At 35.6% G+C, this 27,376-nt stretch overlaps 1 protein-coding gene across 1 annotated transcript; it reads left to right on the forward strand.

Moving 5' to 3' along the window:
- Positions 1-460: 460 nt before the first annotated feature.
- Positions 461-18,921, forward strand: LOC131040490 (ribose-phosphate pyrophosphokinase 1). Its single transcript, XM_057973428.2, has 9 exons — positions 461-779; positions 4,103-4,285; positions 5,515-5,763; positions 6,223-6,366; positions 6,488-6,655; positions 15,420-15,489; positions 17,802-17,883; positions 17,985-18,144; positions 18,469-18,921. Exons 1-9 carry the CDS (start codon positions 633-635, stop codon positions 18,505-18,507), a joined length of 1,242 nt encoding a protein of 413 aa, XP_057829411.2. The 5' UTR covers positions 461-632; the 3' UTR covers positions 18,508-18,921.
- Positions 18,922-27,376: the final 8,455 nt, after the last annotated feature.

The following is a 27,376-nucleotide window of genomic DNA, read 5'->3' on the forward strand; positions in this document are numbered from 1 at the left end:
TTAGATGTAACTTCTATTAGAAAATGACAAAAAATGACAACTTAGATCAAAACACATTGAAAGCAGTTAGATGTAACTTCTATTAGAAAATGACAACTTGGATCAAAACCACTAAATTGTCTAAAAACAATCAGATATTATTTCTATTAGAAAATGGCAACTCAATCAAAACTACTAAATTATCTCAATTAAAAAATTATTAAAAATCAAACATAATCTTTTTGACATATATTTTTTTTAACTCATACATCCCCAAAATTATATATTATATATTTTCCTTTCGTATTTTATTTTTCACATCCTGCACATCCTGCATATTAAAAAATATAGATGTTTTTCACTACCTTTCCGTTACCATATCATACTAGGAAGACCATAACAATCAATTTTCTTATAAGAACATAAATTCCTTCGCCTACTAATATAGGAAAGCAAAGTTTAAACATAGAAAAAGTATAGCGTAGCTTAAAGAAGCAGACATAGGTCATTTTAAATAAATAAATAAATGACTTGTAAAAATTAGAGAAGATGATTTACTTAGACAGTGACAAGAGCCTCCTTTTGAATTTGGTCTGTGAAGGGCAAAGCCTACAAATTGAACGCTGTGAGAAACCCTTATCCAGAGGGCTTCAATGGCGGCATCTGCTTATCCTAACAGTTTATCGTCAGGGTTATATTCTGCTACAAATTCAGCATTTAAGGCTGCTGGTTTAAGTTCCTTCGTCACACCTGCTTCACGCCTGCCATTGCTTCGTTGGCGCTCCGAGATTCAAACGACGGTAGATTATATTGCCTTTGTTTTTTTGGTTTTAAAGCATTTTGCTAGTTTCTAATTAACGTTTTCTGCTTCTAATCCCCTAATGCTAGTGCCATGCGACCGTAGGCTTATTTCGTGTCTGCCTGTAGTATACTTTGAATACAATGAATTTCAGGAATTGCCATTTTTTCTTCTTTTGAGCAAACGTTAAAGGAGGGAGCCATGATTCGGTCGTTGCTTGCAGAGACTATGCACTTATCTGTCAATATGAATATTTATTGCATGAATTTCAACAAAGTAAAAAAGCCATCATCAGAATAAAATATGCCTATATATACATATGTACATCTGGGTTTCTGCAGCGTATTTTTTCTAATTTATGTATCTATGTATCCATTGATATATTTACATAAAATATTTGTACTCTTTATTTATATACATATGTATAGGCATAGACAGGTAAAGGGATAGTTATGCGTAATTATAAAGAAATAAAAAAATATCTTTTTTACTAAAATTAGATCTATTGAATATAATAATTGATACTGTCCGATTAATCTAACTTGGATCTATGACAGATCACTATGAAATTTAAAAACTGGAAATAAATAGGAGTAAAGTATTCAGTTGATTTTGAGGTTTGATAGGTAGCTGTCCACTGCTTTGATCATAACTTTTGAACTGTAATTCAAAATTGCTTAAATGTGGATTCGTCAAGAAAGCAAAATGACAAAATCTGAACCGGTTTGTTCGAAGTTATTTGCTGGTGTTGAATCTGTGAGTGCAAAAATGAACCAGATAAAATCTTTGCATGCGGAAATGGCCTTTGAACTGCAGAAATGAACCTGTGACCTGCACACCTTGTGTACAAGCAAACAGATGTTCGTATTGATGCCTGGACTTGCAATAAAGACCGGAGGTGTTAACCAACATTTTTGGGAGCTTGGAAGTTGAGGATCTTCTCCTAATGACAAGCCCCTAGATTTTATTCAACATTTTTTATTTTTTAATAGGAATGAGGCAGACAAGATGCAATGATTGCATCAAACATTGTCCTAAATGAAGGTTTTAAAACACAAATACAAATACCTAGTATGAAACTATGGTTTTGGAATTTGTTTGAAGAATAGGTGATGCAATCAGAATATGTCGATGTAGAGTAATGTTATGACAGAAGCAAGAATGATTTTGAGAATGATTCAATTGGATAAGGATCCCTCAGCGAGATTGGGTGATGGGTAGACAATGGAATGAAATAGGATGCAACTGACTTAAAGGGTGATGTCGTTTTAGACTTGACTTAGAAACAGTATTTTGATGTTTTGACATGGAATCGACACATAACAACTAGTTGAAAGGGGTTGGTTTGGGCTTGTGATTAAAGTTGAATTTAAAACTTCTAGGTTTGAATTTGCAAGCATGAAAATGAATTGGGTCAAATCTACAATTGGGAAAATGAACATGGGAGAGGGACTGATAATTTATGGCCTTAAGAAAAGTCTGAGTAGAGGTTAGGTTCCGTTTCTGATGGTCAAATGGGAATTCAGGGCAAAGGGGATGCAAAATCATTCAAATCATACACTAAGATCAAGTGCTTAGGATACCTATGCAAAGTGACATAAAATTAAGGGTAAAAGTACACGGGATACACTTTTCACCATTTTTTTTCTCCCACTTTTGTGTGCATGCAAATTATGCTAGTTAAATACACTAAAATAAAAAAAGAGAAATAGACAAGCACAACTAAAAGTAGAATAGCTTGAGCAATTTTTCATAGTCCAGCTGTGAACTGCACATCAGTTTTGAGAGATTAGTAATAATATCCTCCCCTTGATTTTGTGTTATTTACATTTCCATGTCATTATGCTTAGGTTTTATCTAAATTTTCTCTCCTTCCTTGTTTTGTGTGTAAATAGTCTAAGCATAATAACATGCCATTATATATGTAGATGAAAAATAAGTATAATAAAATGGGCATGGAGCATAAGCATGACGAATTGAGGATTGTGCATAAACATGAGAAACTTGAGCATGAAAAATCTGAGTTAAAATCAGTGAAAAATTATAGTTGCATACGGGAAATACTTACCTTTGTGTGTGTGTGGAAGATACCCATACTTTTGCCCCCAAATTAGCACAATCATGAGCACACGTAATGCGCAAAAAGAACAAAAATCTTGCTACGCAAATGACAAGATCAAGTGAAAAGTCTAGAAGAACATAAAAGGGCAAGTATAAAGCAGAAACGTGAAGAAATATGGATCAAATGGAACCATACGATGTATCACTTCATTACCTCCAATGAATATACCTTGGTCATTTTGGGACCAAAAGGCAGTACCTTGGATGTTTCCGGAGGGTATCTTTTTTTTTTTTTCCTTAAGCTTTTTGAGAATGTTGGCAAATTCTGCAGATTTGGGCAACTCTAAGGGGAATTCTTCATTTGCAGACCTAGCCACATTGTTTCCTGCAGAGTGTTATCATTCAAGGCCTCAACATGCGCATATGAAGGCTTGAGGACAGGGTTGAGCAAATTCTTTAAAGTGCAGCGCCTGCAGTTGCACTTGAAACTGCAAGTCTTGAATTTGGTTTGGCACTGTGGGGGTGGAAGCAGGGCATACCAGTAACACACAGTGATTACTTCTCCCTCGTGGATGCCTGTTGCCTCATGCAAAAACTTCACATTTCCAATTATTCATTCTGCTTATATTTGAGAGGCATGAGTGATTGATAAATAATGACAGCAACCATAGTCTGCTGAAAATCTCAGTTAAAGCCACCTTGGCTCTGCACAGTAAAAATAGAAAACTAGTCCATTCTTTTGGTTATAAGCAAAAAAAAATTGAGCTAAATGCTTTGAGCACCATATTAAAACCGAAAGAAATTGAATAGAATTATTCAGATGTTATTATGCACGTGACCTTTCCCAACAAGAAACAAATGGTACTTATCCTTCCAACAATCTTGTCTCATTTTCAAATGCTTCTAATATATCTATATATATTTGGTATTTACACAAACACACATATGCTTACATACATATATGTGTGTTTTTCAGTTCTACATATATATCATCCACACACACATTTCTACATACATACATACGTATATATATTTATAATATTTCTAGTATATTTTTTTGTATGTCACTATTTTAAAGTTTGAAAACAAAATATGTCCAGTGTCATAAATTTTTTATAAGTTTCCTGGTTTATAAGAACAACATGCAGGATCAAGAAAATTTTCCATATTGATACAGTATTCTTATTGTTGTATGTTCAGGTTACTTATCAAATTGTAACTTTTTTGTGCTTTTTATTCTTTTAAATACTCTTGATTACGCAGAGGTGCATGCTGGTCAATCGAGTTGATTCCCAAAATGGAAGACCATATATTCCTTTGCTTCAGAATCAAGGTATGAATGGGTTGCTGAGATCTAGTCATCCACAAGAAATGGTTGAAAAAGGCTTTCAGCATGATTCAAGACTCCGCATTTTCTCAGGGTCAGCAAATCCATCTCTTGCACAGGTGAGTGCTAGGATTTGTGTGCAATTTATCACAGGGAAACACAAATTTACACAGAATGGTTCCTTAATACAATCACAGCATCAATTTATAGTAGGAAGCAAGCAAACATTCTGCTGGATTATTTTTAAAATATAGGGGAGTTCATTGTTGTTTCCCATGGTCATTTTGAGCAATCTTATTAAAAGAGCTGCTAATTTTTTTAACTATATAGCTTCCTCTAGGTTTACTTTCAGGAATCTACTAGATTATTTGGAGGAAAAGTTCTCTTGCATGGTTAATTTTATTTGACTAGATTTTAGCAAGGCAACCGGAAATTTTCTTGATCTTACATGGTTAGATGATTGTTCATTATGGATGTATGTATGATGTATTAGTTGCAATTCAGAGGACATAATAGAGGCTGCTTTATTATCAATGCCATTGGTAATGTTTTTTTTTTTGATCGGCAATGATTTTTTTGAACTGAAGTTTCTAACCAGTGAGGGTCACATTTGGGGGACCCCCTTCCCGTGGTTATATTTCCATCTGAGGTATTAACATGTGTATGCTATTTTTGTCTCTATGCATTTGCTCTATCTCTATGCCCGTGCGACCCCTTATCTCTCCATTTCTCCTTATCACTCCACTGCATCGGGCCAGTCCCCTTATCTTTCCATCTGCAACCTCCTTATTGCTCCATAGTCTCCTTATCCCTCCACTGCACTCCGATCTCTCCTTGTCACTCCGATCTACCTTCTTATCGCTCCATTCGATCTCCTTATCACTCCGATTGTTCAGTCTGCACTGCCATGCCACTCCGTGTACCCTGTACCTCTGCCTGTCTGCGCCGGAACTGCATCGAGAGTGTGGAGGGCTTAACACCTCGAACATTGACCAAAATCAACCATCATATGGCAACGCTGGGAAGCGGGCAGATACACCATGGCAAGGGGGACCACCGAAAACCACCAAGCAGCAACTCCACCAGAACAACCTGTGCAAGACTCGAACACCTGACGCTGTATCAACACGGCTTTGCAGCTTGCTGCTGCACTGTGGGGTTAACCCCTGCCATTGGCAATGTTATATAGAAGGAATAATGGAACTCATATGTTTGTACATTTCAGTTGTTATCTTCTGTATATTTAAAATGTTAGGTGATCCATGATTCCTGTTTACATTTCTTGGCATGAGCAAGTGAGAAAAAACTTGTTTAGATTTTCAGGTTACATATCCTTTTTTTTCTGTAGGAAATTGCGTGCTACCTAGGGCGTGACCTTGGGAAAATCAAAATTAAAAGATTTGCGGATGGAGAGATATATATCCAACTCCAGGAGAGTGTCAGAGGTTGTGATGTGTTTCTTATACAACCAACTTGCCCACCAGCAAATGAAAATCTGATGGAGCTTCTTGTAATGATTGATGCTTGTCGTAGAGCATCAGCTAAAAATATTACAGCTGTTATTCCATACTTTGGATATGCTAGAGCAGATCGAAAGGTATGCTTTAACTTGTTCTTATGTTACTACAGAGGCATTGAGAAACCTATACGCATACATATTTATACATATGTGTTTGTGTATTTAATAGTTAACCATGTACAATTATGTATTTAATTCAAGTATTCACCAGAAACTGAAAATTTGCTTTCCTTAGGCAGGTCTACAACTTTAATCCAAGGTATATTTTCTGGTAGCATCTTGTTGAGCCTTATATGGCATATTTACCTTTTTAGGTGTGCTTTTGAAAAGCAACCTCTTAGGTGAACAATCACTGAGAATTAACTGATTTGACTAGTCAATTTATGCTGAGAACATCCACAAGATGTTTCCAGGAATCTATGAACTCTGCAAAGATTTAATCAGCATTTGGTTGAGACTGTCATCCACGTGGTAGTTCTTTGCAATCATAATCAACTGGTTTTACTAAGTCTGAAATATGCTTTTTTGTACTTGTAGACACAGGGACGTGAATCTATTGCAGCAAAACTTGTGGCAAACTTAATAACAGAAGCAGGAGCGAATCGTGTTCTTGCATGCGATCTTCATTCTGGACAGTCCATGGGGTATTTTGATATTCCAGTGGACCATGTATACGGCCAGGTATACAGTTCCTACACTGGAACTTAACTAGAATAATTGTTCAGAACAATTTTTTTGATGACTAACAAGTAATTTTTACTCGTAATACAAGAGGATCCTAATCAATATTACCTGTTTCTAGCCTGTTGTTTTAGATTACCTTGCCAGCAAGATGATTGCATCAAATGATTTGGTGGTGGTATCACCTGATGTGGGTGGTGTTGCTCGTGCTCGTGCCTTTGCTAAAAAGTTGTCTGATGCTCCTTTAGCTATTGTTGATAAAAGAAGGCATGGCCACAATGTTTCTGAGGTAAAAATTGCACTTATAATTAATGGACTACTGGGTAACCTAAGCTGGACTTTTCTGTGGTTAATTGTAACCATAAAATGTTTGTAAGTCATTGTTTACTGTTGGTAAGGATGCATCTCAGTTATCCAAATAAGTACTTTGAAATTTAATATCTATTTTGTTAGTTGTTGCAAAGAGCCTTAATAGTTGGCATCATGTTGTTGAAATTGTGACTATGATCATACAATATAGAGTACCGATTTATAATGTAATGTCACACAGTACAGGGAAGTTATGAGAGAGATCTCAATAGGTATGCATGGATAGCACAAGGTCCTGATTTCAAGTATGATCCCAAGATATATCTGGGGTACAGCAATTTAAACAACTAGAATTCAGACATGTTATAATGTGGAAGCCAATATTAAACAAGAATTCAACACTATGAAATATCAATCAGAACAGATGCATAGGAAAGATAATGAACTGAACATCAATTTTAATAATTGTATGCTCTGTATATAGCATTCTTTTGAAGGAGATGAATCTCTATCTATCTTCCTCCATATTTGTCTCTCTTCTATCCTGATTACTTTCTAATTAGATGCTTATGTGTGTATAATTATACAACGCCACAGAAAGGAAACAAATCATTAGGGAAGATGAAATGGCTGCTATTTTATGGATGATTCTTTTCTTTTCATTGGTTATGATTGAGTCAATTCAGATGGGGGACTCTGCCTCAACAAGGATGGGAGCATGGGTATTGTAGGTATTTGGCAGTACTATATATGAAGAGATTAGCTCTATTGTTTGGACCCAAGGTAGCTGAGGCCTAGGCAGATCTTCTGTAAACCATAGGAGGTTTGGTCCATGCTCGAGGTGGCATGCTGTGTTTAAGTGTCCTAGATTAACATGCACCAGAGGTATTTGATGAAGTTAGAGTTTTCATGGACTACAGTAGGTGATTTATAGTTAGTACAGATCATGGAAATGGTTGGATGTTACAGTAGACCATGAGAAAGGGATTGGTTGTATGACTGGTGATAGATTTGGAGCTGGTACTTGGATCATTACCGTCTTGCTGGAAAACTAGGTACAAAATGTCCTGGAATTGGAGTCTGCATGGGATCAACACTGAATCAGTTAGGGTTAGGAATTTGTGTCCTTAGATTTTGCTGACGTTTTGATCTTTGACAAACCCTAAATGACATTCTTTATTCCCAAAAATAAAAAACCTTAAACGTAATTTTAGTCTGCATTCTGAACCTCATCTTGTTTCACTGTTTTGTTTCACCTGTAAACTATGAATCGAAAATTATTATTTAAACAATTTCATTGCTTTCCATTGTCTAGGTTGTTTCTTATCTAATGTGCCATGTTTCTACAAGGGCTAAGCACGACCCATAACAAGAATAAGCTTTAGGGCATTTCGTTATTTACAGTAACTTTATATTGTCGAAAACTTTTAATTGAAATTATTAAAACTTTAGGACATTTCGTTATTTACAGAAATTTTCAAACTTTTTATATTTATCAAAAACTTTTAATTGAAAACTATGATAGGAACAAGCAACAATTTTTAGTTTCATGTATATTTATTATATATTTAATATATAATTTAAAATAATTTTATAATCAATATTGTAAGATAGTTTTAAAATTTAAATTATTATATATTACATTAGTGTCGTTTGTTAAACTATATGTAATAATTATATAATAAAATTAGAAATTAAAAATATATAAAATTTTGAAAATTCTAAATTAAAAACTTGTATACCTATATAGCATTAATAAATATAAATATATCTATTTTTAATTTATAATCTATATATTTAATTTTATATGTAATAATTATATAATAAAATTAGAAATTAAAAATATATAAAATTTTGAAAATTCTAAATTAAAAACTTGTATACCTATATAGCATTAATAAATATAAATATATCTATTTTTAATTTATAATCTATATATTTAATTTTATATGTAATAATTATATAATAAAATTAGAAATTAAAAATATATAAAATTTTGAAAATTCTAAATTAAAAGCTTGTATACCTATATAGCATTAATAAATATAAATATATCTATTTTTAATTTATAATCTATATATTTAATTTTTAATGTATAATTAATACATTTCATTTTCAAATTTCAATATATATATATATAAGTTGTGGGGAAAGGGCCCACTCCCAATATAGAAAACAAATGAAATGAAGTCTAGCAGCTTCAGAACCACAAGTGGGGAGCACAAAAGACAATGAATAAACTTGGAGAAAAAGGACAGATGCAAAGAATCCAAAAAAAAATATGGCGTGCTATGAACTTTCCTTGATTATGCCAAATGAAATCTGCATCCGGAGTGCTAGGCTTCCTGATCCATTTTTGAGACTTATCTTCCTTGTTGTTGACGTAGTTGAAGTGCCCCCAATGATCTTATGGCCTATCATGTTGCAACGAAAGCATCTGAATGGAAGGCCTTCATAGTTTAGGAATTATGTCCATGAGCCAAATGAGGAATGTATTGGGATGGAATGATGCGTAGGGTTCGATCTACCAACAATGGCAAAAATCCCTAGTATATCTACTTAAAGAGTCCACCAAATCAGTGTCCAGCTTCACAAAAGATCCTACTTGATTAATCCTATTCTTGATGAGACAAGGATCTCGCATTTTCAAAGGGAGGTGATATAATCTGATCTAGATAGGAACTGTAGTTTTTTTGCAGTTGTTGGATCAAAAAAAGGGACCAAGGGGCAATGAAAAGGCTCGAATGTCCATAGAACCAAGGGCCATTTTTTTCAGATAGTTGCAGTCCCCAACAAAATTAAAGTGAAGGAGAAAGAAGCCAAAATCCAAAATTTCAATAACAAGAGTGGCCAAGCCACTTTAGGTAGTCCTTGTGTCCAATCCAAAGAAGTTCAAGGGATGAACACTTTCTTGAGAAGTCTAAGGATAAGGGATCAATTCCCAACCTCCGCAGAAACTACATCAATATAGGTATCAAAGATATGGAAGTCAATAGGATTATCTGCCAAAACCAACTCCGAATCTCCTAATGAAAAAGTGTGTTTCTCAGATGGATGGGAAGAAATAGGAGTCAAGTTGGAGCCAAGGACTCGAGTGATATCATCGTCCAATTTCTATGTCAATGTATTGGGTGGCGAGTTAGGGTTTGCCAGAAAGATTTGGTCTTTGCAAAAGGCACTGCATTTGTGGAATGGATTGGCTCTATTCTTGCACGCCTCAAAGAGAAGGTGAGCCGATTGGGGTTTGAACGCCATTTGGTCAGATACATCTAGAGTGGGGGGAATTGAAGGATGGGGATCCTTCTGTCTGCTGATCGTCAATGCCCTAAGACAGTTGAACCCAATCCAAGCTTCAAGGATTCGCCATGGGTAAGCATCAAACCCTTCTTTGTCATAGGCTGTTGCATTTTATGCCTTCTATCACCATTTTTCTTTTCCATAGCAGTGTTTTCCAACTCCCCCTCCTTGTGTTGCGCACCAGCATCAAGACTTCTGCATGTCTTGTTGTGATGTCAAAATATACTTAATCCAATAAATATTTATATATTTATATTGATTTATCATTAATTTATTTAACTTCTGATATATATTTATGATTTTTATATTTTTGGTTTGTATGGATGTATCGAAACGTACCTAGTCCCCTCAATTTTTTTTGTTGTACTGATGTACTTTACCTACATACCCAATTCCGATTCCAATTCGGATTAAGCAACTTAGCTGTCACACATTAAGTATTATTTTAACTAGAGATGGTTCTTTGCAGGGATAAGGCACCAGGATCTTGTGGTTACCTGTTACAATTCTTCTATGATTTTTGGGAAAATATTAAAGAAGACTTGTTCAGAGCTTTAGTGGAGTCATAAGAGTAAGAAAACTGTTTGATGTATCAATGCAACCACATTGGCGCTGATACCAAAGAAGGCCAAGGTATGCATGTTAGAGGAATTCTCACCTATATCATTATGGAATGTGTTCTATAAAATTTTATTTAAAATTGTTGCTAATAGGATTCAGCCTTCTATCCCCTTAGCATTTTTTTAGTGCTGTCAGAATTTGTAAAAAGGCCAATAAAGGTTGGAAGATTTATTTTTAGTATAAGGAATAAATCCCTCTGCATCAAAATGAACATTTTAGATTATCGACCAAACTGCAATGGCAAAGCTTTCGACAACACAACCAACAGATCAGTTTTAACAAGTGAAGTTTGCATTTGGACTTTGGTAAGTGGGTTGTGAACTGCATGAAAACCAAGTTACTTTGACATAACACCCTTATCCTTCTTATTGTCTTCAGGAAGGACTAAATTGGCTATTTATCTAGGCAAAATAAGTGGACAAGATACATGGTCTACCTACAGTACAACTAGGAGATTAGTTTACAACTTTCAACTTAAGATGATACTCTCTTTTTGTGAACTATACTTTTGAAGGATGTGAAATGCATGCAGAAGACAATAAGAATATATCAAATGGCTTCAGGTTAAGAACTCAATATAACCTAATCTTACTTTTTTTTCTTTCTCAAAGCTAGTTTAAGAAGGAAGTAGGAAATCAAGAAGCACACTTTGCCTCAAGGTTGTTAAAATAAAATTAAGTTCAACATATGAACCAACAAGTGGCTGAGACTGGCGGTTATTATCACAGACAATGTCAGCATACCTCTTTTCTGTATTATATACTGCAAAATATTTGGGAGGGTATGTTCAACTTCCAAAGCAACTTTTTATGGAAAGAAAATTCCAGTACCAACTAATTCATGGAAGGAGGTTGCCAATTTAAAATTGGTTATTGGGCTAACTTTACAAATCTACAATATTTTAACCAAGCATTTGTAATGAAATTGGTTTGGAAGGTTCACCCTTAGTGAAGTCGATCATGGAGCCACATTATTTAGAAGAAGTAATTTAGGCCTCAGAAGGTTAACTAAATATAAAGTAAATAAGACAAGGGCTTGGGCTGGTGAGAATTCAAATCTTTTGGCATGTTAATAATGGTAAAATGGGCAACTTCTGTAGGTATAGCTGGAATGAATAGCCCTTCCACATATGAAATAAAATGTATCATGAACTAAGGAAAACCCTTTAAGAAAGTGTGGAGTTAAAAATCACACTATATAATATTTATTAATGTGGAATCCAAATTCTGATTTGACTATAAATGGGGATTGGAAGATATTTGAGAATCTCAAAACATAATTATGAGTCAACTGTAGTAAAGATACTTATGTATCTTCATCAAGAAAGGGCGACACCGAGAAGAAAAATCAGCAACATTAGATGGGAATGAAGTCCAAGTTGTATCTGCTCGGTACAACTTGTGCATTGGTCACTTTCCAAAGAAAACTAGCTGCAAAGCGAATCTCAGAGACTAATATGAAAAGATAAAGCATGGCTCAAAATCCACTCTTTTATGTGGATTGCTTTGTTTGCGAAAATACTCATGGTTGACACTTTAATTCTTAAGTTGTCTGTTCAGGTATGGGTGTACAGTAACTCACACACACACTGCCACTCCAGATAGGTTACAGAATATTAAGTGTAAATTATAAAGTCAAAGTTTCAAAGAAGCAGAAATAGCCCAAAATTTGTGATTAATAGTGGAATTCTCCTGGTTGTGATTTCTTCTGTGAAAATAATGTGGTCAACGAGTTTTGACCAATTTTTTTGGTCCAATCATGCATAAAACATGTTTAAATCATGTGAATCATGGTTTCTGCAAGTTTTGACTGATTTTTGGCAATTTTCTTACCCTTATGAGATTTTTTTGGGATTAGGGTTTTAAATGTCTAATATTATTTTAACAGAACACAGATGTCTGATGAACAATTATTGTAAGTGCCCATCTGGTTTCGGAATTTCATATGCAAACTTCTGGAATAGTTATCTGGGTGTGAAGCAGAAGTCCTTCATCTGGATAGGCAAAAATTCTAATTTATTTATCATTTATACCAGTATTCTTTAAATTTACTGGAAAAAGATTTTAGTATAGATCATTGATTCATTAGTATTGGTTTCCCTTAAATCTATCCTAAATATTTTACTAAATATTGTTGAACTCATTTTTTTTTGGCAATAATAAAATAGTAATAATATCTAAAAGATAGGGCAAAATCTTAAAACTGAAATGTTAAATAAATTTTAGTTATTTGAGTTAATTCCATAAAACAAGAAGAAGATTTATTTTTAAATTAGGCAAAATAAAACTTCTAACTCATTTTTAAAAATAACTTTTTAAGCAAAAGATAAAAAATTAATTTGAAAACAATTTTATCAAATACAAACAATGAAATGCAACTATGGGCTAGTTTAAGGTGAACAATATATCTTAAATACATCTATCTAAAAAATGCCAAGATATATCAGTTTTGAGTTATTTGATATTGGCTCTCTGCCCAGTGTTCACAGGCTGTGGGTGCACAAAACATGTGTTGCAAAGGCTGCACCCTTCATGCAATTCTTGTGGGTTTATTTTAAATCTGGCCATGGGTTTGCATGGGTCTTGCCTGAGAATGCCTAGGGCATGGCCCTGTACTCAGGGTATCCAGGATGGTAGTGCTGTGCCCTGGGTATGATAAAACAATTTAGCTTGGGCCAAAATTGGTATTTTGTTACACATCTCAGAACTTTTAAGCAAATACCCACATTGCAACGAGTCACCCTAGTTATAATGCAACACCCAATTCTCTGAAGGAATACGAGGTCTATAAAGGAAAATTCTTTAAGTTATTTGTTTTATTTGATCAAGTTCATAGCCCTAGTTTAATATAGAGATCAAGCTCCCATATTCACAAATATATTGTAAAGCGATACCAATTTTTTTTATTTTGGCAACTTTGATTATGAAGCAACTTTCAATTCTTGTAATACAAGGTCCATGAAGAAAAATTTAGCTGTTATTTGTTATTATTCACGTTATTTGTTATTTATATGTTATTGTTTAAGTAAATGATAAATTTCAATTTCTTTTCCTATTTTGTATAATTAATTTATCATATACTGTGAATTATTTTAGCTGTCATCCCCTTGATGTCCTCAAATTTTGGAAATTTTTTTTTGCATCCCCCAAAACCTGTTCCCATTTTGAGACCCCGTGGAACAAAAAATTCTAATGAAGTGATGTTTACAGGCAGTTTTGACTAGAGAAGGAAACAGTATTTCAGAAGTCATGGAGCCTTAAGCTTTTAGCCATAGCTAGAATATGCTACCCTGCCAAATAACTCAGCTTAAGTACAGTTTCCCACTGAAATGATATAACCAATTGAGCACCCTTCAAACATAGAGATTGCAGATTGAGAGTTGCTTGGGCTTTTGCTTACCAATAACCTGTTGAACAGACTCAGATGCTAGTGGTTCAAGGGATAAAATGGAGATTGCCTTAGCAGTGCGTAAAAACTTTGAATCAAGATTCAAATCATTCCTCAACTATTTGCCAGCCAGCAGTAATGCATGGCAAACTTAATCACCATCAGCATACCTCTTCAAATGCACAAGCAGGTCAGATAATTGTCTCTCAACTGATTGTGCCCCTCCCTGAGTTCTCTGCTGATCATGGCATCATTAAGGCCATGAAAGGCATCCATTTGGCTCAAGGCAATAGACTACATCATAAAGTCCATGATGGTCTGAATTAACATTCAGCAATGAAAGGAAATCTCAGCAATTGAAGTATAAGATGAAGATTCTGGACTTAGAACTGAAATATAACAGGCAAGTTGATAAGCTTCATCAAGAAATAGAAAGGGTTTAAGCTAAGCTATCATACCTCCATCCTGGCTAGCAGATAGTTTAATAAGTCAAAGGCAAAAATAAAGCTCCCTCGAGGATCTGCCTTTCCCTCATCCCCCAATAATAAGCAAAAGACAAGCAAGAGGACTCAGACTTAAAGTTAGGCCCATCTCAGAAGCAAGGAGTATTTTTTGAAATCACTCTCAATGGCGATGGAGACAAGCTTTTCAAACTATCAATTACTTATCCCTTCCACCTCAAGTGGGTTAGGAAGATTTGAACAGAAAGCAAGGGAGCTGCTAACTAGATATATTTGAAATGCAAGGTGAATTTCTATGCCACATTGTCAGTTTAAGGAAACACTAAATGTGGCCAGTCTGAGTTTGGATGCAACACCATGCAAAACATGTTGTGTATTTGTATTTGTTGGTATGTATATTGCTCAGTTTTTTCTCTTCTGGGAAGTTTTGACTAGTGTTCATTTATTAGCCACAGTCTGCCTCACATTCATACTATGCGATTGTGGCTCCAGTAATATAAAATATCTGTGTTGTTCTGGATATGCTTTTTGTGTACAATTGCCAGTATGGTCGCTTTGTGCACATATTTCATATTTGTCTAATTTCAATATAACTACTCTCTCTTGACTATAAAAAAATACTAATTATAGTATAATTACCAGTGTGCAAAAGCTGTGTATTAGTTTTACATCAAAACATCTACTTGAATTTTCATTATTTCGAAATAAATATCTTTTGGATGTAAAAGAAGTGTATCATTGTGCAAATATAACATTTAATTTATTATTCAAAAGACCAGTCATCAAAATATTGAGATACTGGAGCATCGAGATTAATTATTTATGCATGTACTTCACAACTTTAATTGTTAACAATGGTATAGAATAGATCTTTAAACTTTGCTTCTACTGTAATAATGTGCATTCTGTTAAGGGAGTTTTCTATCTTGGATATTATATTCATTGGGATTTAAAAGCTTTTTCATGTTAACCACGCAGGTTATGAATTTGATAGGCGATGTGAGGGGAAAAGTTGCTGTCATGGTTGATGACATGATTGATACTGCAGGTAAGTCAGTCAAATAATATATGGCTGGATAAGTCATATCTGTTTTTGGATAAAAAATATTATATTAGGAGAAAAGAGAGTTACACAGGAGAATACTTATAAGGACAAAATTAGGCATTCAGCGAGTAGACATAAGGACAGCGAGAATGTAAGGTATACTTTATGATGATTCACATTTTCCAAACAACACAGATGCAAATTGTTTCTGGCTATAGAGGCGACAAGAATACAGAAAAAAACAGATGGGATTGTTATTGCGACAGGAACTTAAAAACAATGCAACAGACACTTCGTTATTTGAGGCAGGAAACATTCACCAAATTAGTAAGCAATTCCAAATGCTTGTTTTTTTATGCAATATTAAACAAATGAAATGCGTACAAAATTCTGAACCCCAGTCTTATCCCTTCTTCACAGGCCAATCAGTCGCCTTCTTGTGCTCTGTTCTGTCAGACCAGAATCTGCTCTTCAACCTGATCCCTCTATGAAGTGAAGTCAACTCTTCCTGGCTTCCTTTTTATTATGCTGTCTCTCTGTTCATGCCCCAAAGCTGGTCCTCTGAGATTTCAAAAATGATACCAAAGAGCCTTCTCCAAATTGTTCTGTCCAGCCAGAGCATACCTGTCCTCTCATATCCAATCGCTCTCCCAAAACCAAAAATCTGATGCCACTTCCTCCAAGTGATTCCTCTCAACCATTGTTTCAACATTTGGTTTCCAATGGCCCTAACTGGCCAACGGTCCACCGCTTGGTGAAGAGAGATCTCTCTCAAATCTGGATACATGCTGACTGATGAAAAAGTGAAAGACTGGCAAAAAACCGACTCCAAAAACACCCAAAAATAAAACTGAGACAAAAGAACCTAAACCAAAAGAAACACAAACAGAAAGAGGGGTCGATGCCCCTGCATAACTTTATAAAGCTTTACGAGCTGTATGGATTTATATAGCTTTCTATGAAGTGCTATGAGTTTGATGGTTTTTACAATAGTAAGAATTATAATGTTCTAGTAGACCACCTTCACTAGAGTTTACGTACCATGAACAAAACAGCTGGATAGTAAGACTTATGTGATAGACATATGCCATTGTTTTGAGCTTGGATAGGGTCATAGTTTTTGTTTATGCTAGACTCCAGTGAGGAATCTTTAGATGAACAGAATTTAAATAAGCTTCAAAAGTTTGAAGATGAGTCAACAAACTACTTAAAGCTGAAAGCATTAATTTGCAGTATAAGAAATTCCATGAGTTTAAAGACGGGGGTGATTTTCCTTAAGTTTTCTTTGGGGCAATGCTTGTGTAGTGGCGTGATTATGTTGGTGCATTGGTTGCTGCGAAGCTAAGCCCCTCAGTCACATTAAAAGAGCTTTCTCCCTTGGAGGCCTGACACTTGAGATTTGGAGCCAATTCAGCTTGCTTTTTAGGATTGTGCAAATTCTCCTTGGATTCTCAGACAGAAAGGAGAGAGTTGATAACATGAAGGGTTCTATCATATTGTAAATAATCCTTGTCATCTTACCAATGCTGGTGTTCATTGCTTTAAATTGCTTCTGCTGTTTGTTGATGACATCAAGGAGATGGACACAACTTGTTTCTAGACATAGATTGTGAACAGATATATCAAAGGTATGCCTGCTTTGATTTCTGATTGATAGCCTCAAAAATCACATAAAGAATCACCAGATGGTTAGGTTCAGCTTAAGTGTAGCCAACATCGGAGGGAGGGAGATGGATGTTTCAAGGATCCTTTCCCAGAATGTCAATGCTGTGGTTGGGGTTGGCATTCGAAGGAAATAATTGAGGAGCTTGACAGTGGTTGTTAGCAGACCGTGCAATGGTAGGGGTTGTAGTAGAGGATCCTTTGGGCATACTAAGCTTGCTAGGATTAATGCAAGTGAAGCTAGGGGCTAGTGTATGCTGTCATGTTTCAATTAGATAATCTGAGCTTTTGTTCAGTCTGAATTAGAAATTGGATTTTAGATAAGCAGGACTCCACAAATGACGTAAAATGCAATGGAGAACATACTTATTTTACAAGTTCATGATATAATGGACGTGAGACTGAAGAAAGAAAACAGGTAGTTCTCATAGAATAAATTCATTAAAATAGAAAGGGTAATATTCTAATGTTCTAAAGGAATGGATTTTCTTTGAAAGTTTTAGGGATCATAAAACGCTAATGGAAAGTGGAAATAAAAAAAAATAACAATGTTAAGTTGTTCTTTTCCTAGAATATGCAGAAATTGTATATACCTGTTATGACATTTTAATATATTTTTTGTTGGTGATGGTATTAATGGGGTTGCATGCTAGGTACTATTGCAAATGGAGCTGCATTATTACACCAAGAGGGTGCGAGAGAAGTTTATGCATGCTGCACACATGCTGTTTTTAGGTATTGCATATAACAGCTCAATAATTGTTTTAATATAAACTATTTTGGTTTCAATACTAATTAATATTAACTTATTAAGTGATTCAATTATTTACATGCAGCCCTCCTGCAATTGAACGGCTATCTGGAGGCCTTTTCCAAGAAGTTATTATTACTAACACAATACCAGTAACAGAAAAGAATTACTTTCCTCAGTTGACAGTTTTGTCTGTGGCAAACCTTCTTGGTGAAACTATTTGGCGTGTCCATGGTGATAGTTCTGTGAGTAGCATTTTCCAGTAGCGTTTCCTAGATCTGTTTAAGTTGTAAATGAGATTCTTGCTCCAGTGATTGCTGGAGGGCTTTGTAGGTACAAAGGTTTCCTGCACATAGAGGAGAATTTCATTGAGATCATATCCCTGTAATCTTTCTGATTTTGGATTCACAGTTAACGACCTTTAGTTCCAAGATGCCTGCTTACAGTAGAGTTTCTTTTGCTAAGCTTTTTAATCTCTGGCTTCGCTGCTGTTATAGTGTTTCTCATTTCATTGGAATAGAGTGACATGTCACACTGAGTGCAGAACTTCTGTTCCATGTACTTGTCAGGATGGCCTTGATCCTCATTCGAGCCTTGGTATTGACTAGAGCTATTTGGTGGTGGAAATTAACTTATTGGGGGTTTTTTGACACGTCTTTTTAGCAGGAAAGAAGCTCAGATCAGCTATGCAATTCTTTTCTTCAAATATGATTGGAAGTTGACTATTGTAGCATATGTATTAGGTTTTGGACTTGATGGGACATGGAAACCTATACAAAGCTTGAAGTGCAATTCATCAGAATTTTCAAAGGATCCCTTTCGAAGAGTTCTAGGAAAATAGCGCAAATGTAAGATAGTGAGCAATGTCTCAAACTTCAGAGTTTTGTCCAGTGGGGGAATCCCAAATTGTTTTTCTGAAGTTGATAAAGTTGTTCATATAATTATTACTAATTACAAAAGCCATTTTTACAAGTTGTTCGTAAATATTTGAACTTATAATCAACATGGAATAGAATTCAGCACTCAGCTTTCATAAATCTTGTATGAGAAAATAACGATAACTTTTTTTCCATCTTTTGTTTGGCAATATACAGTGGTCCTTGAAGTTACGATGCTCAGTGTTTGAATTACCATCAATTGAGAGAGTTTAATGGATAAAAATTGAAAATAGAATATCTTTCAGCAAATCCAGATTTCTACAATGCGATTAAGATAGCCTCGATTTTACTTTGGGTGGAATGGCTCTATTACAATGTATGATGACATTAACTTTCGTATGCATTTGTCTTTATATGTAGCAAACTGGCAGTGCCTGTTTTTGTTTGATGTTGCATCTGATTCAATGATTATTAAAGTGTAACATATATTTCGTACCATAATATATTTTTCTATCATGTTTAAAAGATCCTACCATTAAGGACTTGTGTAAAAATTAGACCTAGGCTAATTTTTGATTTTTGGTTTGCTCCGTTTGTCAGCTAATTGTTGAAATAAAATTTCAATATCAAATGCAAGCTATGATACATGGGTACACATCCTGGAAACAATGGATGAAAACAGTGATAGCTGGCAATCCCCACATAATAAAAAGTTTAAACTTAAAAGTTCAAGTTCAGTTTGATTTTTTGAGGCGGCAGCAGCAAAGGACAGAGGGAAGTACTGTTAGTGTTTAAGGGTTTTTTATTTTGTAAGTCTTAGGGTGATTTTCTTTCTTTTTTTCTCTTTCTTTTTGTTATGGACATTTTCAATTTGTACAAAACACAAAAATATGCACAGCAGCAGTGAGAGTGAACATGAAACAATTGGCTTGGATCAAATGATGAGTTCAGGTTGGGATTCGTTAGGGTGTGGGAGTGGTGTTGGTGAAGTAGGAGAATTACATAACTTGTTTGAGTCCCGTTCTACCCTCTTGGAACATTATGGAAAAGGCCCTTCCAAACCCTCTAAAGTCTCTTTTCCAATTTGTGAGGGCTCTAGATAGACAAAAAAATGCTCAGGGGATTATATTGTTTGGTTGTCATATTTGCAACAAAGATTTTAGCGGGAGCTACTCCAAGATATATATTCACCTCTTGGGCATAAGATGACAAGGGGTTAAGGTTTGTCTAGAAATAAAAGTAGTTGAGAAGGCAAATGTGAATAGATTGTTTATTGAAGGTGAAGCAAGGTCTAAGGGTATGCTTATGTTTGTAGAGTCTACACAATTAGCTATGCCATCCATGGTTGCTACTTGTACTAGTGATGTTTCTACAAGAAGAAAGAGAAAGACTAGTGGTAGTGAGAGGATGGGGGTAGTTATAGTTTTGTTCAACATGCAATCATATGAAGTAGTTTTTTATTACTGATTTCTTTTAGCTCATGCAATCACAGGAAGTAGTAGTTTTTTTATTACCATTTTCTTTTAGCTCACACCAATTTGTATGTGGCAATGTTTTCTCTATTTCAAACAAATATTCAAAAATGCAATTTTGATTGGTCCATCATTTAGTCCCCTAGAGAATACAAATTGTACATTACCTTATTTGGTAAATAATATTTTAGGCCGAATTTGGTAATATGGAGGACACGGGACAGACTTTGATGAGGACAAACTATTTGAATCTGACTTTAAAAAAGAGGATTTTCACAACTCGTGGAGATTAGATATGACAAGTATTTTATTTTTTTGTAGAAGATATGACAACTCATTCAACAAGTTTTCCCTTCTGATTGGACAACCAACTTAGCAATACCTCTTTTCAAGAGTGGTGATATCAATAATCCCTCCAATTATAGAACCATTATGATAAATCCTTTGTTTGCGAAGTTATTTGGCAGCATGTTAGAAAACAAAATCAGCAAGTGGCCAGAAAAAAAGTGATAAACGAGCTAAAGGGCAAGTAGGTTTTAGACCTAAGCATTCCATGATCGATCATGGCATTACTCTAAGGCACATCATTGAAAAAGTTTGGGAGGAAAATGAGGAAGCTTTTTGTTGCTTTGTGGATTTCAAAAAAGCTTTTGACACGGTCCCTAGAGATAAGCTTTGGCAAATAGTGGAGGAAATGGGGGTTCCTATACATCTTAGGGCAGTTGTTCATAGGTTGTATGAGGAGGTTAAAGTCAAACTCCGTACTTCAGTTGGCATCTCCAAAAGTTTTAGGAGTGATATAGGGGTCAATCAAGGGTGCCCTTTGTCCCCTACACTCTTTGGTATATATATTGACAAATTTGAAGAATGGCTAAACCTTCAAGATGGGGATGGTGTTTAGTTGGGTGAGTTTGTGATAAGGCTCCTTTTGTATGCAGATGACATTATTTTGATTGCTAGGTCTGCTATTGGCTTACAAGAGCACTTACACTCTCTTGAGCAGTTTTGTAGAACAATTGGTATGTAGGTCAATATTAGCAAGACGAAAGTGATGGTTTCCTCCAACAAAAGAAAGAATAACCAACATAACTTCTTCTTTGAAGGCAATGTTTTGGAAGAAGTGGCAGACTAAAAGTACTTTGGAATTGACTTCAACAAAATCCAAGTTGGGAAGGTTGCAGAAAGAAGAGAATGACGGGAGGTTGGAAAACATTCAATGCTTTTCAAAATAGGTGTAGAGAAGTAGAGTTATGGGATTGGAAGACTATCCAAACTCTCTTTGGGCTTTTAGTGCTTCCAGTTGCACTTTATGGTTGCGAAGTGTGGGCCAGTAGCACCTCTGATTTACAGTGGAAACAAATTGAGCAGATCCAAAAGCGGTTGATTACAAACAAGTTCAAACTCAAAAGCTATGATATCATGTTGAGTAAAGTGGGGTCTGTGCCGATGGAGGCAATTGCTTTGGTGAGACTCATTTGTTATTTGAAAAGAATTGAGCAAATTGATGAGGGTAGATGGCCTAAGGTCGTCTACAATGACACATTATGCAAAAGAAAAAAGACTTGGATGCGACAAAATAGCAAATGGTTTAGAAAATGGGATATATACTTGAACATGTGCCCCACGAATAGCAAGGAGATAAAGGTGTATGTTGTAGATAAGTTCCACAAGTGCACTTGGGGTAAGGAGCTAGGGAGAAAGAAAGTATTATATTGAAGAGTTTAACCCCTTGTGTAACCATCAACAAAAAGTGTACATATGGGCCAATTTATTGTGGAAAGCCAAAATTCTCATTGCTCAATTAAGAACTAACTCCCATGAGCTCCGATGCAAAATTGGGCATTGAAAAAGACCAAGAGAAAATTGGGAGGAAAAGTGTGCATTTTTTGCACTTCGGATAAGGTTGAAACAAAAAAACACTTCATTCTAGAATGTGACGCTTTCAAGGACAACAGGGACAATTATGAAACCACTCTTGCAGACTGCTCTTGGGATAATTTATTCAACGAGGGGTGTGTGGAGAGGCTAGGGGCTCTCATCATCATGCTACACAAGAAAAGAGGTGTAATGTAGAAGTTGATTTCTGAAGGGGTCTGTCCCATAGGCTATACTTAGCCTCGTGGACGTTAAAATAATTTCTTCTTCTTCTTAAGGTGCACGAGGATCTATAAATGGTGATGGTTAGTCTAGAGTGGGGTACATGGCCTGATTTAAACACCAAGGGAACACATATGAAACTAAAGATTCTTTATGATGATTAGTGGTCCATTATAGAATTCTATTTTTTAAATTAAATTATTAATTTATCAATGTTCATAACTTTATAATCTTATTCATTTTTTTATTAGCATCATTATTTATCATTTGAGTTTTATAGTTTTCTTGTTTTTTGAAATATTTTGTTTGTAGATATGTTTTCTTTTTGTCTCATTTGTTCATTTGTTCAAGATGTCATTGGATATGTTCATACAAACTCTCCTGATTTTGGAGAGGTTTATGAGACATTTGACAACATGTTTGGGTTGATGAAGCAAGCAATTGTAATGGGGATATCATATTAGGCTCAACGTGATGTGGTGGAACATTGTGAACATTTTGTTCTTTATGCTAAGCTTTATTTTAAACCCCAAATGGTATGTGTTCTAAAAGCTTGGAGAGTGCCTCCTTTAAATGATGAAGGAAACGGTTATCCAGCCCTTAGGATGCACGAAGGTATTAATACCCTTCATACATTATTAATACATTGTAATAGATGTTTGGTGCATCCTACCGATTATATAGCCGGTGAAAGAAGGTTTTGAAAGTTATATTAAGTGAGGAGTCAACCATATTTCACACATAACGACTTACTTTGACTAATCTGAATAGTAGGGTCCTTAGAATAGTAGGGGCCCACCCAACCCTGGGTGGGGTGTTAAGGGCAAAGATCCCATGCTCAAGGGGAGAGTTGTTCCAAACTCCTTTGAGGTTCTTGTTGTGAGGTATTCACACATCGCTCCATTGCAAATGGGGACCCCCACTTTTTGCTTTCTAGAGTTAGCTCTTTTAGCTTTGTTGTTGGTCGTTTTATTGTTTTAGCCTTTGCATTGAAGGGTTTGAATTTCTCAAAGGTCACCAAGTCAGGTGGATCTCCTCAAGGTGGAGTGAAGGAGGTCAGGTCAGTTGAGTGATTAGGGGTTATTTGGATCATTCCTAGGGTTTTTTGTGTACTATCTGGTCAGGCTTCAAGTTGCTAAATCAAACCTTGGTTAAATGCATGGTGTCCTACTAGGTCCCGTCCCTTACATCAAGGTCAGAGCGAACTCGCCTTAAAAACTAGATTTCACATTATAACTCCTGGAGGTCCGAAACCACTCTCAAACATCCTGACAATATACATGGAATATAACTTAAATTATAATGTCACTTATACTTAAATGTTATATTCCATATATGAATCTTGACGGAGGACATAGGGCGAGCTGTCTTGTGAGTTTTGTCCTTGGAGAGGTCATAGAGCGAATTTTCATTAGAGGTCCTGTCCTTCCTAAGGACGAAGAGCAAATTTTCATTATAGGTCTTGTCCTTCCTAAGGACATAGAGCAAAATCTTCCTTTAGATCATGGAGCAAATTTTCATTATAGGTCCTGTCCTTCCTAAGGACGAATAGCAAATTTTCATTATAGGTCATGTCCTTCCTAAGGATGAAGAGAAAATTTTCATTATAGGTCTTGACCTTCCTAAGGATGAAGAGTGAATTTTCATTATAGGCCCTGTCCTTGCTAAGGGCAAAGAGTGAATTTTCATTATAGGTCCTGTCCTTGCTAAGGACGAAGAGAAAATTTTCATTATAGGTCTTGTCCTTGCTAAAGGACGAAGAGCGAATTTTCATTATAGGGCTTGTCCTCATCAAGGACATAGAGAGAATTTTGTTTCAAGCCTGTACTTACCTTGGATCAAGAGTGAAATCAATCATGTCTTGTTCTTAGAAGGGTCAGCCAACGAACTTTATTATAGGTCTCGTCCTTGGCAAGGACATAGAGCGATTGCATGAGATCCAAAGCGAAATTCAACAAGACAAGTATTTTGGCACCTAAACAAATTCAAAATTTCAAATTGCTAAGAAGAGATCAAGTCGGCCAACACTTTGAAAGTTATTTTTATTCATACTAAATCAGGTAGGCCTTGTATCTTTATCCTAGATCGCATATAAAGGGAGGTCAAATCAATCATTCTAAGCATCAATTCAAACATTTTTCTCTCCATCACTCCAGTAGGACAACGATTTTCATCAACATATTTGCGAATTTCATCCAGCATATAGGCGAAATTTATTATTGAAGATGTAGGTCTGATGTCTTGAGAAGGCAAATTTATCATTTAAGTATTAAGGAAGAGTGAATTTGCCCAGTTAAGAGACCTATCAACCAACAGATTTCATCATTAAGATACCCTAGATTTGCCCTAGGATATTAAGTTCACCTTCCACACATCGAATTCACTGATTATTGTTAGTCCTTTGATCATATTTAGTGAAAATCACACGAAATCAGAATGAGAGATCAGGTCAAAATAGAAGTATGAAAATGTTATAAATCATATGTGTTGATGCTTATTTGTTTATTTTGCAGAAAATGAAGAAAGAAAAGGAGAGAATGTCAATATCAAGATCAAGTTACAAGGAAGATATCCTCAAGGAGACTTCATGAACGAGCACAAGTAGATGACTACACAAGAAACACTTACTAATGTAAGAAAGATCTACACCAACACGCAAAAATAATGCTTCATTTACAACCAGAGCATGCCTAAGAGGAAGAATCTCAAGTATTCTTACCACACCCTGGAGGCATGAAGAGATCAAAGGAATGTTATACAATCACTCCAAGGCAAGCAAGCGAGAATGAAAGGAGGACTTAGCTACATCAATACTCCCATTACCACTACTTTGGGCGAACTAGAGAATGTTGAAGAGATCAATCATGTCAACTCTACAAGTGCAAGTTAAAGCGGCGTCCTAGTCATCATCCTAGTCACCACTCACCAATCAGGGAATGTCTACCTCAGCATGTCTAGATGCAACGTACCTGACTTACAAGGGATGGCAAAAACTCCGATGCACCTACCCCTGATATCTATTGGTCCACACTCATGAAATGTAATTTTCTCATTGGCTAAGGAGAGTTTGTTGTAACAAACCCTAATTAGGGTTTTCATTGTAAAATCTTGGCCATTGATCTCAAATTGATTTGAGCCGTTGAATTGTATTGAGAGCACTATAAAAGGCCTAAGCTCTTCATTTATAAAGGTTAATAGCTAATAGTGAGTTAATAGTGAGTAGATAGTCTTAAGAGAATAGAATAGAATATAAGTTAAAGTAGAGTAGGAAGAGAAGGCAGAAATTGTTGCCTAAGTTGTAAATGAACTCCATTTTCATTGAAGTTATGGTGAAGTGTGTTGTTTCATTACAATGTGCATGGTTTCTTGTTGGATCTTCACATTAGATAATAAATAAATCAGATTGAATAGAAAAATTTGTTGAATGCATTTGCGTGGAATCCGCCTAATCCATACCACTAACCTCTTATTGCTTGTAAATGCGCCTTGTGTGCTCAACTAGAATAACATTAGCTTAACCTCGAATCGTCCTACACTCATTGTTTATGCATTAACTTGAATGGTGATCAATGTTTGGCAGTATTGGTTCAAATATCTTTGAAACATCCTTAGAAGATTGCACTGAGCTTGTGTCAAATTGTTTAGTTTGATGGTGAGACCTTGCTCAGTAGGATTCCATCTAATCATTCACTCATCTTCCTACATTCTTAGGATTAGAATAAATTCTCTCAACCCTTCGTCTTTTGCTATTTTTTCAAATTCAAGTTAGTCTAGGACAAAAAGCATCAGCCAATTGAAATATCAGATGATCAAGTTCCAACAAATCAAGCATTCAGGCATTTGAATGTAAGTCCCCTTGTGATTCCAACATAATCACATCAACCAACAAAAAAATTATCCTTACGTAGAGACCCTACATTCAGGAACCTTGGAGTCGTCTCGAATGATCCTTAAGACAATCTTCAACATCCGAGAGATTTTGTTCAAGAGAGGATAAGATACTTATGGTATTTAATTCTGTGTTTGCATGTGTGTGAAAAACACATCAATAGTTCCCAACTCCACTGAGGGGCTTTTGCTCCGCAGGGGTGAGAGGGAGAAAAGTCAATGAAAATAGAACCTGCAAGCCTATGGAGGTGGGTGGATAGTTGTAGGGGCCCTCCCGGGAGGTAGATTAATTGGGTGGGGTTTTGGAGAAGGTTCAATCCAGGATGGTGAGATGACTCTTCATTGGTAGTTCAATGTCCCTTGGCCTCTTGCCTCTCCAATTAATGGTCATACAATCATACTATCTATCCATAGTCATCGTTGGTTCAACATTTAACAAATCAAAGGAGAAGGCAGATAAGAGTGACATTAGTTCGAATTAATTTTATTGAATGGTGGACATGGTGTGTCAAGGATACACTAGAGTTGAGGAACTTCCATTTGTCTCCATTTACAAGTTGCTAGCTTTTTTGTCGCAGAAAGGAATCTCGGTATAATAGAATTTCGTACACTATCAAAAGGAACATAGACCTCTCAATGATTAGAGAAGTTGATTGTTGTGTATAGTGCCTTGTGATTTTAGGATTGATAGACTCCAACTTTATAGTGGGATGTTGATTCTAAAGATGTCACATGGTTTGATGAGGCATAACACGGATTGGTGGTTGTTCCATTGGATGAGGTAGTGTAATGTCCCCCACATGAAACTTACTCAATTTTCCCTAAATTTCCCTAATTAGGGTTTGGATGATGCTTGAAAATGTGTATCGTCGAATTAGTATCTTAACCTTGAGCCTGCAACCAAGTTAGTATCACAAAATAAATAAACATAAAATTCAATAATGTACATTTAGAGTTACAATTTTCAAGATATTGATAGATGCTTTTAAAGTTGCATCCAAATAATTCATCACCATTATGGAGCACTTGTGGGAGATCATACAAGGTGCCTTTGGGCCTATACAACAAGTTCAGCCTCCTGATTGATTCTTCGGAGTTCAGGGGCACGGAAGCACATCTGTCATCTACCTCTTGCTTAACTC

Source organism: Cryptomeria japonica, chromosome 9, assembly GCF_030272615.1.
Source record: "Cryptomeria japonica chromosome 9, Sugi_1.0, whole genome shotgun sequence".
NCBI classification, from domain to species: domain Eukaryota; kingdom Viridiplantae; phylum Streptophyta; class Pinopsida; order Cupressales; family Cupressaceae; genus Cryptomeria; species Cryptomeria japonica.

Excerpts from the sequence above, each read along its gene's own strand:
- LOC131040490 (XM_057973428.2), top strand. The coding sequence starts at position 633 with ATGGCGGCATCTGCTTATCCTAACAGTTTATCGTCAGGGTTATATTCT. Across the intron at positions 5,764-6,222 it reads ATGCTAGAGCAGATCGAAAG|ACACAGGGACGTGAATCTAT; the intron begins GTATGCTTTAAC and ends TTGTACTTGTAG. Across the intron at positions 17,884-17,984 it reads TGCACACATGCTGTTTTTAG|CCCTCCTGCAATTGAACGGC; the intron begins GTATTGCATATA and ends ATTTACATGCAG.